The following is a 15509-nucleotide window of genomic DNA, read 5'->3' as shown; positions in this document are numbered from 1 at the left end:
ATTCAGACGCTACAAATGAAGCCAACAATGGTTTCCATAAGCATAGGCATACCAGTTTAATTTGTTACAATGCAGCAATAGAGCTACCCCATTTAGAATGTTAATGGTACAGTTGTGTCCATACCAGCATGAAGCAGGGACAACTGAAAGTAAAATGAAAATATACTTTCCATCCATCTTGGATATATTCGATTCAACTTTAATTAAGCACAGGCGGTTTGCCAGACCCTGAATGGAAGAGTGGCTGAAGCTATGCCCTCACTTTTGAAAAAAGTTCACTGGCACGACACTGCAGTGCTGTACAACGGAACACAGTACTCCGTGCTCTCCTTAGGACCTTCAGTTTAATGGCACTAAGTTCCCTGGCCAATTAAAAACTCAAGTCTCCCTTAGTTTTGTAAGCCTGACAGGTCTCACATGCATTTACTTCAGAGCAAAGAACATTAGTAAGCAGTAAACATGTTACGAATGCCTGTATTGGACATACCACTGAGCAAACATTTAAAGAAAATTTAAGAAATTTGGCCTGCTGGGGTTTTTTTTTACCCTACAGTCACTAGTCTGACCCTTATGATTTTTACTGACAATTGAATTGGCCATGCTGGACTCAATTCAGCCAAGCCTTCTTACCTTGAATAAGCATATCAAAGGGATCAACTCAATGGGTTACACCACCGGAAAGCAGCCATGTAATGTCAAGAGTCTTGAATCAATAGGCTCCTTCCATTTAAAACCAAGGCACAAGAAATAAAATACAGTTAAAGGCTTTAAGTCTAGCTACATCATACACCTATTCAGATGCAAGGGAAGACAGTGCCCTAGTTGGTCACTGGAGATAAATTGTCATGGCACTTTCTACTTAAGACCACAGTAGTCAGAAAGTCCCTTGATTACAGAATGTGGGAGTATTGTTTGATGCAAGTCAGTATACTTTTATTTCATGTATAAAAAGGCTTCCAAAAATGGAAAGACACAAAAAAAATCCATTTAAACAGACTTCACATACAAAATGTAGCAAGAGCATAGGAAATGTAAGCCACCATTCAGGAATAGCAGAATTCAGTCTCTAGAATAATTATTCCAGTTTAAACTTTCTTCTTTCTTCCCCTTTTCTTCACTTCAGTTGTTGCATTTTCCTTATCAGTTTCAGAGGCACCAACATCTTCAGTGGGCACATTCTCTTTTGAAGCATCATCGACTTCTGTAGCAACAGCTTCTTGTTCACTGTTCAATTTCTTAAAGAATTGAAAAAAAGTTATTCCACCCAAGGCAGCTTAACATTGATGACAATATTTCTTTATTTCACTACAATTTCTTTCACTAGTCAATTTATCGGAATACACAAGTATAAAAATCCCCAGGCACACCAGTTTTCTGTTGTAACTACACAGCTACAGCATAACTCACTCAAACCTACTACTCCCAAAGTCCTGTGGGGTGAGAGGGATTGGCATAATGGTTAAGGTGTTTACCTTGCAGACATGAGGTATAGGGTTTCTCACCTTTGATGATATGGCTAGGCTTAAAAATGGCCCACAGAGGCAGTTAGCTAGCCTCATACCTATCTACACCACCTTTTTCCCTATACTTTTTGGGTTGGGGAATCACCTCAGTAATGACCGTATGACAAGGTCAGAAAGCTTGGTTAGGAATTGCATGTGCACACATGAGATTCTCTCATTTGCCATGTTCAAAAAAGAACTTTCCATTTTGTAGATCTTTGGATGAAAACATAAGAGCATATTGATTTGTCAGATCTAATTAGTTTCAGTAGCAGATAGCACATTTGTCTATGGGTTCTGTCCAGAGAAAAAGATTGCACAAGATGTTAAAAGCAAGGCCCCATCAGCATCTCGGAGAGCAGTCTTGCAAGGGACATTTAATTATCTGTAATGCACAAGTGTTTTGCATTATACAATTAGTCTGGAGCTAGTATTTTACCATGCAAGGCTAGGCGGACCCAGTTCATTCCTCCAATCCAACTTACTTTGTTGAAATGCACTGCAGTTATGAAGCATCAATTACAAGTTGCGAGGGTCTGGCAAAAGCTTTGCTTGGATATTAAGCAGAAATACAATAGTTCTCTACAATAGAGTAGCAACGATTAATGCAACTTGACCCAAGCTATACAGAATTCCACTGCAAGTGAACATTTTACAGGCCAAACAATTTAAAGTAGCCTTTTCCTAGCTTGGTTATCTTTGACACTCCTTGCAATGTAATCCTTAAAGTAGCTTTCCCCACAAACTGGTTCTGAAATAGAACTAGTTCTGACAAGTAAAAGGTGTAAAGGGTACTTTGAAGGCAACAGGCCAAGCACTCTATAGTTTACCCTACACCTGTCTTTGCAGCAAGCCCTTCTCATTTGCAGCATTATCAGCTAAATTTCTGCCGAGTGCAAGGAGAAGAGCATCATGCCATCTCCACAGCTGTTTCACATGTACTGGCTGGTTTCAGCCTCTGCAACTTAATTGAGTTATCAAAAATTCGACTGATGCATTGCAATCAGTTTCCTGGTGCAAAAGCATGAAAAGTTAGACTTGGTAGCCCAAAGAGAGTCACTTTTGCCCTCATCAACTAAGAGTCAGTTAAGTCTAATGGATTCATTCACTGGTGGCATCTGTCAGCACTGCATCTACTTCAGCCTCCGAGACATACTGGTGGGTGTCTGGCTTCTGTTCTATTAAGCATTTCTTCACCATACAGCTACAAATCTACTTCAGCCTCCGAGACATACTGGTGGGTGTCTGGCTTCTGTTCCATTAAGCATTTCTTCACCATACAGCTACAACAGGACAATCATGTGACCCATCATACATTATGCCAATCCTTACAGGATTCTTAAAATGGTATCAGTAATTTAGTGCAGTTGTAATTTAGTGCAGTTGAACAGTGCAAATAATGCTATTATGTCAGGCAGTGTGGTACTACTTTGGTGTGGCCCAGGAAGTCCGATAAGATTCACATTGTGAATGACAACCAGTCTGGGAGCCAGGTTCTCCCCACACTAAGTTTTCTAACTTGAAACTGGCATCCTGAGGGCATATGAAACAGAACCCTGCATCAATCACCAGATTGAGTCAAGCAAGTCTGACAAATGGATACTTCAGCAGCACTTTGAAGTTTTTGTACATTGAAGTTACTATAGAATAAGTTAGTTCTAGCATGCCTCATCCAGTCATTCCACTTGGAGGAAGATGAAACTACAAAAAGTCACCAAGATGGTACTCAACACTGCCACAAAGTCTCTACAAACTCAGGGAGACAAGCTCTTTATAGAATTACTTAATTTCATGATTGGTCTGGCCAGCACTGGGCTACTTTCCTCAGTGTATAGCTTAAAAATAATCTAGCTTGGTAACTCTACCTCATAATAGCATGAACAGTACAGCTATGCATTTAGATGATCTTGATTATGCATCAACCCTCTAGCCCCAAAATTTAAAGCCTCCATGAGAGAGGGGCATCCTTCAACACTAGTTTGGTCCAATAGTTTTGAACAAACTCTCTGCAATTAGAAGAGTACTCTTAGCCAACAAAATTAACCCTCTAGGCCAAATTTCCACCATTATACAAATGCCCTTCCAAAGACATCTATGCCATATTAACCCCACCAAAAGCCAACAGCCTTCTCTTCAGGCTATAGAATTCCTGAGTCTGCCTACCTACAAATTTAGTTTGGAATTATCTGTATTTGAACCTTCTACCAAATTGCTAGGAACATGAAATTAGGGTCAACCATACCAAGAAATGAATACCTTATGATCTGTAGTCACAACTTAACTGGCACAATGACTCTAGGTCTACAACTTGGGAGTCCGCACAAGATTATATTTAAGGCAAGGCAATTTTTGCTGCACCAAAGTGTTGCAAGTCTGCAGTTACTTGGATGGTGAGCTAGAAATGTTTTGGTCCAGAAAGATACCAGAAAGCAGAGCAGCTCTGTTGAGGGTATCCTCACCAGCCCTAGTAAAGCTCATTTTAGGCTCAAATGACTACTAGGCTATGATGCTATTAAGGAGTTATGGACAGATGCTATGAACAAGGGGACTGTAAGGGTGTTTGGATATTCCCAACAGTTGGCCCACTAACTCCTTTCCCATGGTACATATTTAGGCTATGGAAAGAAGAGGCAAAATTCCATGTACAACATTTGCAAGCACCAAGGTAATGTTTGAGAAAATGCCATCTCCGTTTAACACTTTATAGAAGCACCCAGTACAATTACTTCACATCTTGGCTGCATTACTGCCAATGTTCTGTCTGGCACACCATGTTTTTCAATATAAATGAACCCATTAACTACTGGATATGTGCTAAAGCTTTTTGCCCTTTGCATTTAAACCCTACATCTCCAAATAGCCTCTCTAGTGTCCCATTCAGAGAGCAGACTGGGATATGGTCCCATAAGCCAGGTGGACTGGACTAAACAGAAGTCAGCTGAAGACAATAACCCTTTATAAAATAGACAGCAAGTATGGGAATAGTTCAGAACATATACTAGATGACTAGTTTTGGTTGCAATTCACATTATACAGGATTACAAATTGGTTTCAATATGATTCAAAGTCAATGCACCCAAATGTCCAAGACCATCAGTGGTGCCTAGAGGCAATGACTGTTCTGGTAATAGTTCTGCAACACCTGCAGTTCTAATTTCATTGCTTCTAAAGCAGTACACCTCTGAACTCAGCTCTAGTGACTGGAAAGCATGTCATTGTAACCACACCACGTTGTAAACGTTCTACTTCTGAAAGAATGCAAATTGCACATTTGACATGCAAAAGCTGAAATAGCCCACAAATATCCAAATAAATCCAGAAGTTATATGCTTATCCAGAGGGTACCCTACCTTTGAGATTCCTTTTAACATTTCAGTAAAAGGATAGCAAGTTTCTACCTACTTTTCCATAATGAGATGCTGCCTCCACATTCAACATGCTTCACCCCTACCTGCCTACACATTCAACATGCTTCACCCCTACCACAAAGAAAGGCAGACACCTGTGATGCCAGGTAATTGATAACTGCAATCTTGATTTTGGACATGCACTCCACCTATGCAGCCCACTGATGTTACGATGAAATGAAACACTGATCACTTAGTCATGGTGCTGACAACTCAAATCCACTTTGTGGATATAAAGCAAGTGGATGAGCAGACTGACCCATTTCAGATTACGGCTATAAAAGGGATCTCACTTCCTTGTCACAACTAACATTTGATTTCCTGTTAAAGCTTACTTTGCTTTCAAGCACCAATCCCTGACCAGCATCTACTAAACCACACACACACAGACACACCACACACACACAGACACACACACACACACACAGACACACACACACACACACAGACACACACACACACACAGACACACACACACACACAGACACACACACACACACAGACACACACACACACACACAGACACACCACACACACACAGACACACCACACACACACAGACACACCACACACACACAGACACACCACACACACACAGACACACCACAGTAAATGCAATTTATCAACTTAAATGCCCTGGATCAGCTGGTAAACCCCCCTACCAGAGGCCGCAACATATTGGACCTGGTCATCACCAACATGGTAGACAGATGTTCCATATCTAATAGAGGTCACAGATTAGATCAGACCAGTCACCCTGATGTCTACACCCCACCACCCCCAGCCAAGGAAACCAGTGAAACTCCTAAAGCAAACCACCTTATTTAAGGCAGAGGTGGTAAGTTTCACAGCCCCCATGCTAAACACTGCCCAAGATGCAGAAACCTTTACAATTGCACTCCGAGCACCTACAAGGATTCATGGATTGTGCCAGCCCTAGCAAAACCAAGACTCACTCCCCTATGAGAAGGAAACAAGTCTGATGGAACCCTGCCATAAAAAGATTTGAGGAAATAGTTCAGAAAAAAGCATATCCCAAGAAAAAAAAAAAAAGACATCCCAATCAGTAAGAAATGGTCCCTCAAAAATCATCCAAAGCTAACTTTGAAAGAACAGCCAAGGCCAACATCTCCAAGGATTCGAAAGATAACCACAAAGCCTTCTTTAGCTGTCAAGAATATCAGTGGAAACTTGCAGATATGCTCCGAGCTAGTGCAAATGCAAAATACCACAAAATATACTGAACCTACTGATATTGCCAACATCCTGGCAGATATTTAGTGCAAACCTCACCTCCCTCTCACCTTCAAAAAGGGCCAACAATACCAGAAAGTGTCCCAGAAATCACATAAGCACAGGTGAAACAGCAATGGTTATTCTGCTCCACAAAGGAGGGGCCACAACTGACCCTTGTAACTCACTCCACAAGCCTGACTAGCCTGGTCTGCAAGGCTATGGAGTGCATCATCATGGAACTCCTTACTAAGACATTGGGAACCTCTAAACACTTGACCCAACCTAGTTCGGCTTTAAGGGCAGATCATGCCTACTAAACCTGGTTGACTGAGAGACAGTCACCAAGGCCATAGATGAGGGAAAGGTTGTTCACAGCCTACCTTGATCTTGCCAAGGCATTAAGACACCATTCCTCACTCTGGTATTCTAGAAAAACTCACCAGCCTGAACATAAACCCCTACATCACAAGATGGGTTGCCAACTGGCTTCTAGACAGAACTCGCACGGTAAGAATAGCAGGCTCCAGGTCAGACTAAACCAGTCACAAGTGGTGTCCCGCAAGGCTCGATTCTGGGACCCCTACTGTTCAGTATATATTTCTCAGAAGTACAGGCAAAACAGGACTATGGCTAAATAAAGTTCGCTGATTACTGCAAACTGGGAGCCATAATGGACTCTCCAGCTGACAGACATCCTTCAAAAGGACACCTGGCATCAGTCATGACCTCAAGCTAAATGCCAAAAAAATGCATAGTCATCCCATTTGGGTAAAAACTCCACAAGTTACCACATAGGTGGCAGCCCCCTTAAGATCTGGGGACCCAGGTAGATTCCTTTGACAAATCATATTGCCAAAGTAGTTGGGCCACAGAAGGATTTCCTATGTAATTACCAAGGTGTTTGCATCTAGAAATAAAAAAGTTTTAGTTCCCTCTACTTGTCACTCAGACCCAGAGTACAATGCCCCATTTGGATGCACCTCAAGAGGATTACTGGCCTCAAACATATGTCCTATGCAACCAGACAAACTCCAGCTGTACTCAGTGGCATATCGCTTACTCAGAGGTGATCTCTGCCTGACTTAAGTCATGCCCAACTCAGAATTGATGGACATGCTCAAAATCACTGCGAGCTACGCACTCTAGGGAGCTAAACCTCGCCACAATAATAGGAATCTATCCCTCCAGCATGTTCCGTCAAGACTCCCCATGCTTTGAAAAGCAAATTCCTAACTACATTAGGCAGAGCCCCTGACTAGTTACCCATCTACTCTTCAAGGCTTCTCTTGAGTGTTAAATACACCCCTGGGATCACTTCATTGACCCTGGGTGGTCAAAGCAGACACTGGCTAGGATTATAAATGCCCTCTGGCAGATAGGTACTAGGCTATGTATAGGAAACAGGCATCCACCATCAGCTATAGTTTAGTGAAATTCACTACACAACTGTACAGTAGAAATCCATTCATACTAAATGAGCTCATTTTCCACAAATTATACCAATGGTGGATCAGTTCCTTCTGGCAAATCACTGAAAAAACAGCAAATATTGCAGAGTTTCAGACTGTATATCCTTCTGAAAGGACATTAAATGAAACTGGTTATTGTAGCAACTTTGGGGTTGCCACATTTCTTGCTCAGAGTTAGAATTTACTTTAGCAAGCTAATGTGTTATTCAGAAATGGACTGAGCCTCAGAATATACTGCAACATAGCCAAGTTCAGAATTCTCTGCATAAAATAGTACCTTTGCTCTTCCTCGCTTCGGCTTTGGGTCAGCAGGTGTCTGTTCATCCTCTGCAACAGCTTTTGCATCTACAGCCTTGTTTCCACCTTTTGATTTGGATTTTGCAGCTCCGTCTTTTTCAGCATTCTCACTTTTCTAAATACAAAAAGGAAACATTAAGGGACCTAGAACCTTCACACCCACATCATAGAAATGTGCAAATTCCCATTTGGCAAAGTGAACATTCTTGCACTTTGCAGTCAAAATACTAGTACTAGTCTTTAAATAACAAGAGTGTTTCTGGCTCATTTCTTGGCTGGAGTGCCTTTATGCAGGACTGGTATGTGTTTTCAGGTTGACTGGCTGTCTCCTATTTGCCCTGTAAATGCTGCAGATAGTGGAGGCTGTCCAGAGCAAAGAGTCTACACAGGAGTGCCATACCTGCCCTCTCAACACCATGCTATCTAGGTTCACCATCCCTGCACATTTCCTGGGGTTGAATTCCAGTTTAATGCACCTATGTATCCAAACTTATTTTCAAATGGGGACTAAACTACTGGCATTGATCTTAGGATTAAAATGTTAGTTAACACTTTAGCTCTATTTTAATTGCTGAAATAGTCACTGTACATTTTTTCAACAGTACTCTGGTGCAGCATGAGCTGCAGGATTTTTTAATACTATGGCTAGCTACAGATTAAACCCCACATGGTACAGAAATGACAGTGGTCAGTAAAGGCTGAATCAAAAGGACCTGAATTAGAAATCCAAGAACACTTTAGGACCAATATGTACAGTTCAGAAAGCATATGGTATCTCACCAATTCCAAACATTGGACAGTCTAAGATCAGAGGAGTGTTAGCCTCCCTCAATGCAGATTCATTGCTACATCTGTAGCCTTCTCATAGGCCAACTTGAGGAATTCACTAGGAAAATTAGAGACTCCAACTCAATGGCTTCAGAAATGTTAGGTTAGAGAGTGGACCTCTGCCAGATATCCAAGATTCTCCTAAGCAGCAAAATCCAAGTCATACATTTTTCCTCCTCTTGAGGACTTGGTCATTCACCTCAACATCTTTATTTGAAAGAAAAAGGAGATTGTTGCCAACACCAAGTATCTTTAGGTTACTTCACATTATGGGAAGTGGAGTCCTTCAAGGATCAGTCCTTGGACCATGCCTTTCTGGTGGCTCTCTGAATTTGACAGGAAAGTCCACTAGGTCAGAAACATGGTCAGTGGAGGTCCAGGGAGAAAAGCTCCATTTACATTAAAACATAAATTGATACATTTAAAGTAAGCATTGGATATTCACTTGATGGCAATCTATTCATATATATTCTGATGAGAGAGGCTAAAAAAGTTATTTTAGAAATAGAGTAATGAAAGTTGGTTAAAAGTTAGTCCAGTTATACAGATTCCTAGGATTAGTTCCAAGGTGGAATTAGATTTGGGCCACAAACAAGTTTGATTAGTGGTGTCTAGGTATATTTGAAGGATTTTAATGAATTAAAGAAAGTAAGAGGGGATGCAGGCCTGGATGAGTATGGGGCAGTTTTTATAATTGGCAAGAACTGCCCTATGGTCTATTGCAATCTGTAAATTTCAACAACAAACAGTTAGAATTCCACAACACAAATGTTATCCAGGATGGACTGAAACTGGTGTCGGAGCCATAGACAAACTAAATGCTAAGAAATGCATAATAGCATCTTTGGGAAGTCATCCACCCTGGGAGCTATGTTGACAACACCCCCCTCCCCAAAGGGCTGACCCAGTAGTCTGACTTGAAACTTACTATATTTGGCATTCAGACCCATCAGAGTACAATTCCCCCTTTTATGTACCTAACCAGGCATATCCAACAACTGCAATGCCCACAGAGGTTAGAGTGCAGGGCACTAAAATGTTCTATGTAGACTGCCTTAAGGCTTGAGAGAGGAGATATGCCTGGCATACAGGGCATGGTCAGACCCCAGGAAAACACAAATTCAACCAACACCATGCCAGTAAAGAGTTTATTGCTATCCGGTACCTCGGCCTTTCGCATTCAAAGGATCACAGATACAATGTGCAGTTAACTATTATTTATACAGAAAAAAGTTAATCAGCACTAATAATTCAATTAACTCATTATATCATTTAATAATCATATTTTAAAGTGCTCTTGCAGTATTTCTTTTCTTGTATATCAGAATTAAAATTAAAAATACAATTAAAGTCAAAATGCCTTCAAGTTAAATATTCTTGAACTATAAAGTTCCACATGTTTAACAAATGTATGAAAGAATAAATTGCTTCTAAATAATTCATGCTATTTCTAAAACAAAGTACTAATAATTAAATACTCTGTATAAATTTTATATCAATTCCCTTACTACATATCAAAATACATAAATTGTATAACATATATAAAAATTTATAACATATATTTGATAATCTATAATTTCATGAAATTCAACCTTTTAAACAAAATTATAATCTCTTAATGACATTTATCTGTAAAGAAAGTTATTATTGTTTAAATACTTAATTCTAAATTTATAATCCATGTGGTTTCAGTGTATTAAATTTCAAAATCATTCTAGTCTCCAATTAAAGTAATTTTTGAGCAAATAATCCCCCATTTTCACAATTAAAGGGTTTACCCAAAACACAAAATTTTAAACTGCTTGGGTCACCTTTATGTTTTTCCAAAAAGTGCTTGGCCACAGGACTAAATTCATTTATTCATAATGTCTTAAATGTTCTAAGATTCAAACACGACCATTCTTTTTGTTTGTCCTATGTACCAAGTATTGTGGCAAGAACAACCTAGGATACACTCCCACTGGTCAGACCCCACCCTGATGGATCTCTTGCATATCCAAACTGCACCAGAATTACTGGTTCTAAAGACTTGCCTGGGATATAAATAGGACCTGCTGGAGAAAGACTACCCAGTTTATGGAATAGGCTCCCCAATCCATGAGAAAATTGGGCCTCCCTAACCCAATTAAGTGCAATTTGTACAATTTGAAGGGGACCTGGAAATTCATCCCCGTTTTGGCACAGTTCCATCTCAAGCCCATGCTTACAGGAAATCTGGAGATTTAGTATGCATGGCTAGGCTTAAAATGGTTTGTGGTCATCAGCCTAGTAAAAACTTATGAATATATGGATTTTCAGGCTAGTGTACATTCAGCTATGCATTTAATGGCTCATTGCAACTAATAATTTTGGAGAACAGTTTAAGAATTTGCCATTATATTCAAAACTTCCAATTTTCCTCTTGGCACTCATATTTGCAGCATGTGGTTTTGGCTATGTAGTCTTATGGTATGATGCTTTCCATCAATAGGAACAGTTGGCAAAACGGCTGTAGTTTGATATCAGGTTAGGTAATTAAGTTAACAGGTCACTATACAAGACTAATATATTTTACATTCTGGTCCAAAAGCAGGGGTTGTTATATTTTGTTGCTATATCTGTACTGATGACAATCTGGAAAATGGGGTGGGGGGGAAGAACAATGGTCATTACAGGCTGGGGTATATTGCTTGTAGGTACAATTATAAAGCTAATGGGTGGGACTAATGGGTGGGTGGCTAGAAAGTCCATTAAGTGGTCTCTTCAGAACACTGCGATGGTCATCATTACATGGCAATGATAATATCCTTCTTTGAGTGGCTAAAAGTTTTGCCACATAATTCTTATTGAATGCTACTTCATACCACAGCTCAGATATTAACTGTTCATTTGAATGTCTTGACTGATTAGTGGGCCATTACCCAAAACAAATCTGGCATCTGTCCTGCATTATAAATTGGTTCAAATAGTCATGTCATTATTCTTCCCCCAATATGCTCCAAGCCTTCAATAATTTGGACAACTGCCCACTGGAATGCTACTTTGCTTAAATCGGACAGGTTTTGGCTAGAAGACTGATGTCCCTTATGGATAATTCCAAGTGCACATACCAAGTCAGTAAAGCCAGTGTCCCACCCTGGTAATTGTGGAGCTACAGTTTGCTTAAAATAAGTCAGTCTCCAGACTATAATCAGTTTATCTAAACACTACAAATAAAGTAAAAAATGAAAATACACATACTGAATTGGCTCTATTTAAAGCACACATTGGATTTCAGTGCTCACTGGCTCTTATGAAGCTGTGTATTGTAGCATATCCTAGACAGATTTTATTGAGACCCATTGCTGTTATTGAACTGTATGGCTACGTCAACATTACTCTTTCCGGTCTGCAAATCCTGGTATTTGCAGTCTGTATGAAAGACACAATTACAAGTGCAGCAATAGCAATTCCCAATCAAGGCTACTTTTGCATTTTCATGGACAGATATGTCACTAATTTTTGATAATGGGTAATCCCATTGGATAAACTTCATTCTCCTATGCTTTTCCCATTCATTTTCCAGTGCTTTAATATTGCAATATTTGCACAATCTCTACGACGGTCTTGCCACAGAGCTTGTGCCATTAGTACAAGACATGCAGCAACAAATTGCAATACTGTTCTGGTTCCATTTAATGTTAAATTGACTTCTAGCCCACTATCCTGGGCTGCTAATGTTAAAACTTTCATCTTTTGGTTCATATTTACTTCTTAAGCATTCCAGTGTCAGATACTGACCATAGGGTGGTACTAGGCTATTGGCCCTAGGGCCTATACAAGCCTAGCCATAACAATTCCCTGGATATTTCTTCCCACAATATTTACTTCCCTGGACCCCTATCTAGCAGGGCAACTGTCATGACTGACATGATCCCCGTGGAATTTCCCCATCTTCCATCCAATAGTAAAGGCTAATTGAAGAGGGCCAAGGAGACGCTCTGCTTGACATGCATGGGCAGTCTATTCCAGAGTATGCAGAGTCTCTGGGTCAGGAACTTATCCCTCCAGCATGTTTTGTTCAGTGAGGAGGTTTAGATCCTGGAGTGTGCGGCTCTGAGGTGGAGCATGTCCCAACAGCTCAGGGTTTGGCATGGCCTTGTATGTTAGATTGTCTATATGGACAGAGTATAGCTGGAGTTTTTTTTTTAGCCTGTCAGCATAGGGCATCTGCTTTAAGCCTTTAGTGCGGTATTTGTGGCCTTTCCAGCTGTTGCAGGTCTTGTGAGGTACAATTACAGTGAGACTGACCTTTTTCCAGATGAAAAGCCCTTTGTGATGAGGTGTGCCACAGGCTTAGGCTTTGCCTGTTGTGGAAATGTGGTTATCAAAGGTGAGACTATTGTCCACCCGTGTCCAAGTCTACATGTAGTAATTCATGGGTACATGTTTTTGCATTTTTTGGTAATAAGCTTGAGCCCATGGCTCTGGCACCAAGCATCCATTCTGTAAGGCCCTTTTGTAGAATATCCACATCATTTGGAGATTCATTAATGGCTCGCCGTTTGCACTCCTCTGCAGACTTCAGCCAGAGTCCTCAGCGTTGGCCTGTAAAACAAGAGTGGTCCCAGGACTCTGGTACTCCATTGTCTGGAGCTGGATCTGGAGTCTGCTACTTTTGCAGTATGGATTCAGTGAGCCAGTTGGTAACCTATTGAGTGACAGATGAACTTACTAAGCTAGGCATAAATCCCTACGATTCCAGAGTTGGGATGTTGTCAAAGGCCTTTGCGAGGTCCAGATGTGTGGATCACCTTAACCTCATCCACAGCTCTGGAGACAGATTGTCAATCAGGTTCAGGAGACAGGATCAGACCTTCACTAACCCAAACGGGGTGGGGTCCAGTGTTTGAAGGTTGCCAATGTCTTGTTTACAAGTTCCAGGATAATATGTTCCATGCCCTTGCAGATCAGGCTAGTCACTGATGGAATGGTAGTTCCCAGGATCAAAGGTGGATCCCCCCCCCCTTGCACCATTCATGTTTGCAAAGCCTGATGGGAGGCTATGATTAAACATGGGAGGTACCAGTTCATTTTGTAGTTAATGTAGTACACAGCCCAGGTAGTCATCTGGTGCCATGGATGCTGTATTCACAGCTAGAGTGCTGTTTCTACCCATGTGGCCATGATTACAGGAATTTGGCAATCTTTTGGTATGGGTATGAGCCCTTAGAGGGTGAAGTTGGCACTAAAAAAAAAAAAATCAATCTGCCAGGATACTGGGATATCCTTGGGATCAGTATATTTAATGCCATTCTGTTGTAGCTCAGAGCATTGCCATTTAGACCTTGTGGTTGCGTTTAGAAACTTTGGCAATTTTATTTTCGTAACTAGCTTGAGAATTTTATGAGGGATCTCAGGTTCTTACAGAAGCTGGTAAGTGTTTTGCATCCTGGAATTTTCCTCTTCTGCATCAAATTCTTCCTTCCATTTAGTTTATGGCAGGGCACCACCAGATTTGCTTCCTTTTTGAGGAGAACACCTCTGTTCTATTTGGAATGGCACGATTCATGCACAAGTGCTCATACAGTGCCTTAGTGTAGGATTCAGTTGATAACTTTCAGCTCCCATCTGCATGGGTTTCATGAAGTTTCACTGAGGAGTAACATGAAGTTGGCTTTGGAGAAGTATGGAGGTTTCCTTACTGGTGGGATGTGGATGTCAAAGGTGATTAGCTTATGGTCAGACCTGACCAATTAGGGGGTGACCACTGGTGTAGAGCATCTCCCATGTTGGTAATTACCAAGTCTAGCATATTGGGAGCCCCTTGTGGGACAATGGATTAGTTGATCCAGGGCATTGGAATTTATGAATTCCAATAACTGTTGGGAAAAGGCATTTGTACCAGAGTAGTTTTCCCAGTTAATGGCAGGGTAGGTGAAAAATCACCCAGTATTAGGGTGTTTGGTTGTATCTTAATATTTTCCAGTATGTTTAGAAAGGTGTAGTGAGAATTTTTGGCCATGGTGGGGATCTGTAGCAAGCTACAATTTGTATTGCAGTCTTACCTAGTGCTAGCTGCACCTGGAGAACTTCAGGATGCATTGTGTTTGGCACCTAGCCTGGAGGTGTGAATATTCTCAAATATGGACACTCCACCTTTGGTTTGCTGGCTAAAGTGTGGCAAGTTGTAGCCTAGTACTGCAGGGATGCTCTCGGGAGTTAACCAGGCCTCAGTAGGAGTGACTCAAGGAGTGCATTTTGAGGTTTAGACAGCATTGCCTTCAGATTTTGCATGCTTGTATCTTTTACAGTGGTGGTTTTGTCCTTTGAACCTTGCCTAAAAAAGGCACTATAGGCGTGGCAAGAGTTTAGCCAGTTAACTGGAATCCCAGGGGTGATTGGTGCAGACCATCTCTGGCAAAGCTTCATGGTTTGTCGATCATATCATCCCAGGCAGACATACTGGATCCTCTATGAATGACACCAAAATTTGTCCTTATACTGTTGTATTATTCTGGGCAAAGGCAGGATGCTACTCAGGGCTAGAGTCATACCTGCCTGGCCCACATGATCAGAGAGCTCTTCCATGTCTTGTAGTCCAGGGAGGTACATAAAGTCATTCACTCAACATGGACAAGGACAGTAGTATGTGCTTGTGGATTGATTAGTACCAGGATCAACACAACACATGCACTCAACAGGCAGCTGAATTTTCTCCCTGTTCAGCCTGGTGAGGGACATCTGTGTGCCTGACTAGTCACATCAGTGGCACATTGGAGTGAGCTGGGTCACTTTTGGTTGAGACAGTG

At 41.1% G+C, this 15509-nt stretch overlaps 1 protein-coding gene across 1 annotated transcript in view; it reads right to left on the bottom strand.

The window, feature by feature from the left end:
• Window positions 1-911: 911 nt before the first annotated feature.
• Window positions 912-15509, bottom strand: part of LOC122816575 (matrin-3-like) — a 59708-nt gene continuing 45110 nt past the window's right edge. Inside the window, exons 4-5 of the mRNA XM_044089450.1 lie at window positions 7892-8026; window positions 912-1235 (exon numbers count right to left, since the gene is read on the bottom strand). Coding sequence (XP_043945385.1) covers window positions 1086-1235; window positions 7892-8026 — 285 coding nt within the window. The 3' untranslated portion in view covers window positions 912-1085. The remainder of the gene's footprint in view (window positions 1236-7891; window positions 8027-15509) is intronic.

Source organism: Protopterus annectens, chromosome 1.part1 (assembly GCF_019279795.1).
Source record: "Protopterus annectens isolate FY-2018-M chromosome 1.part1, PAN1.0, whole genome shotgun sequence".
Taxonomy (NCBI): Eukaryota; Metazoa; Chordata; order Ceratodontiformes; family Protopteridae; genus Protopterus; species Protopterus annectens.
Note: the sequence above shows the minus strand (reverse complement) of the source record. Positions and strands in the feature narration are given on the sequence as shown.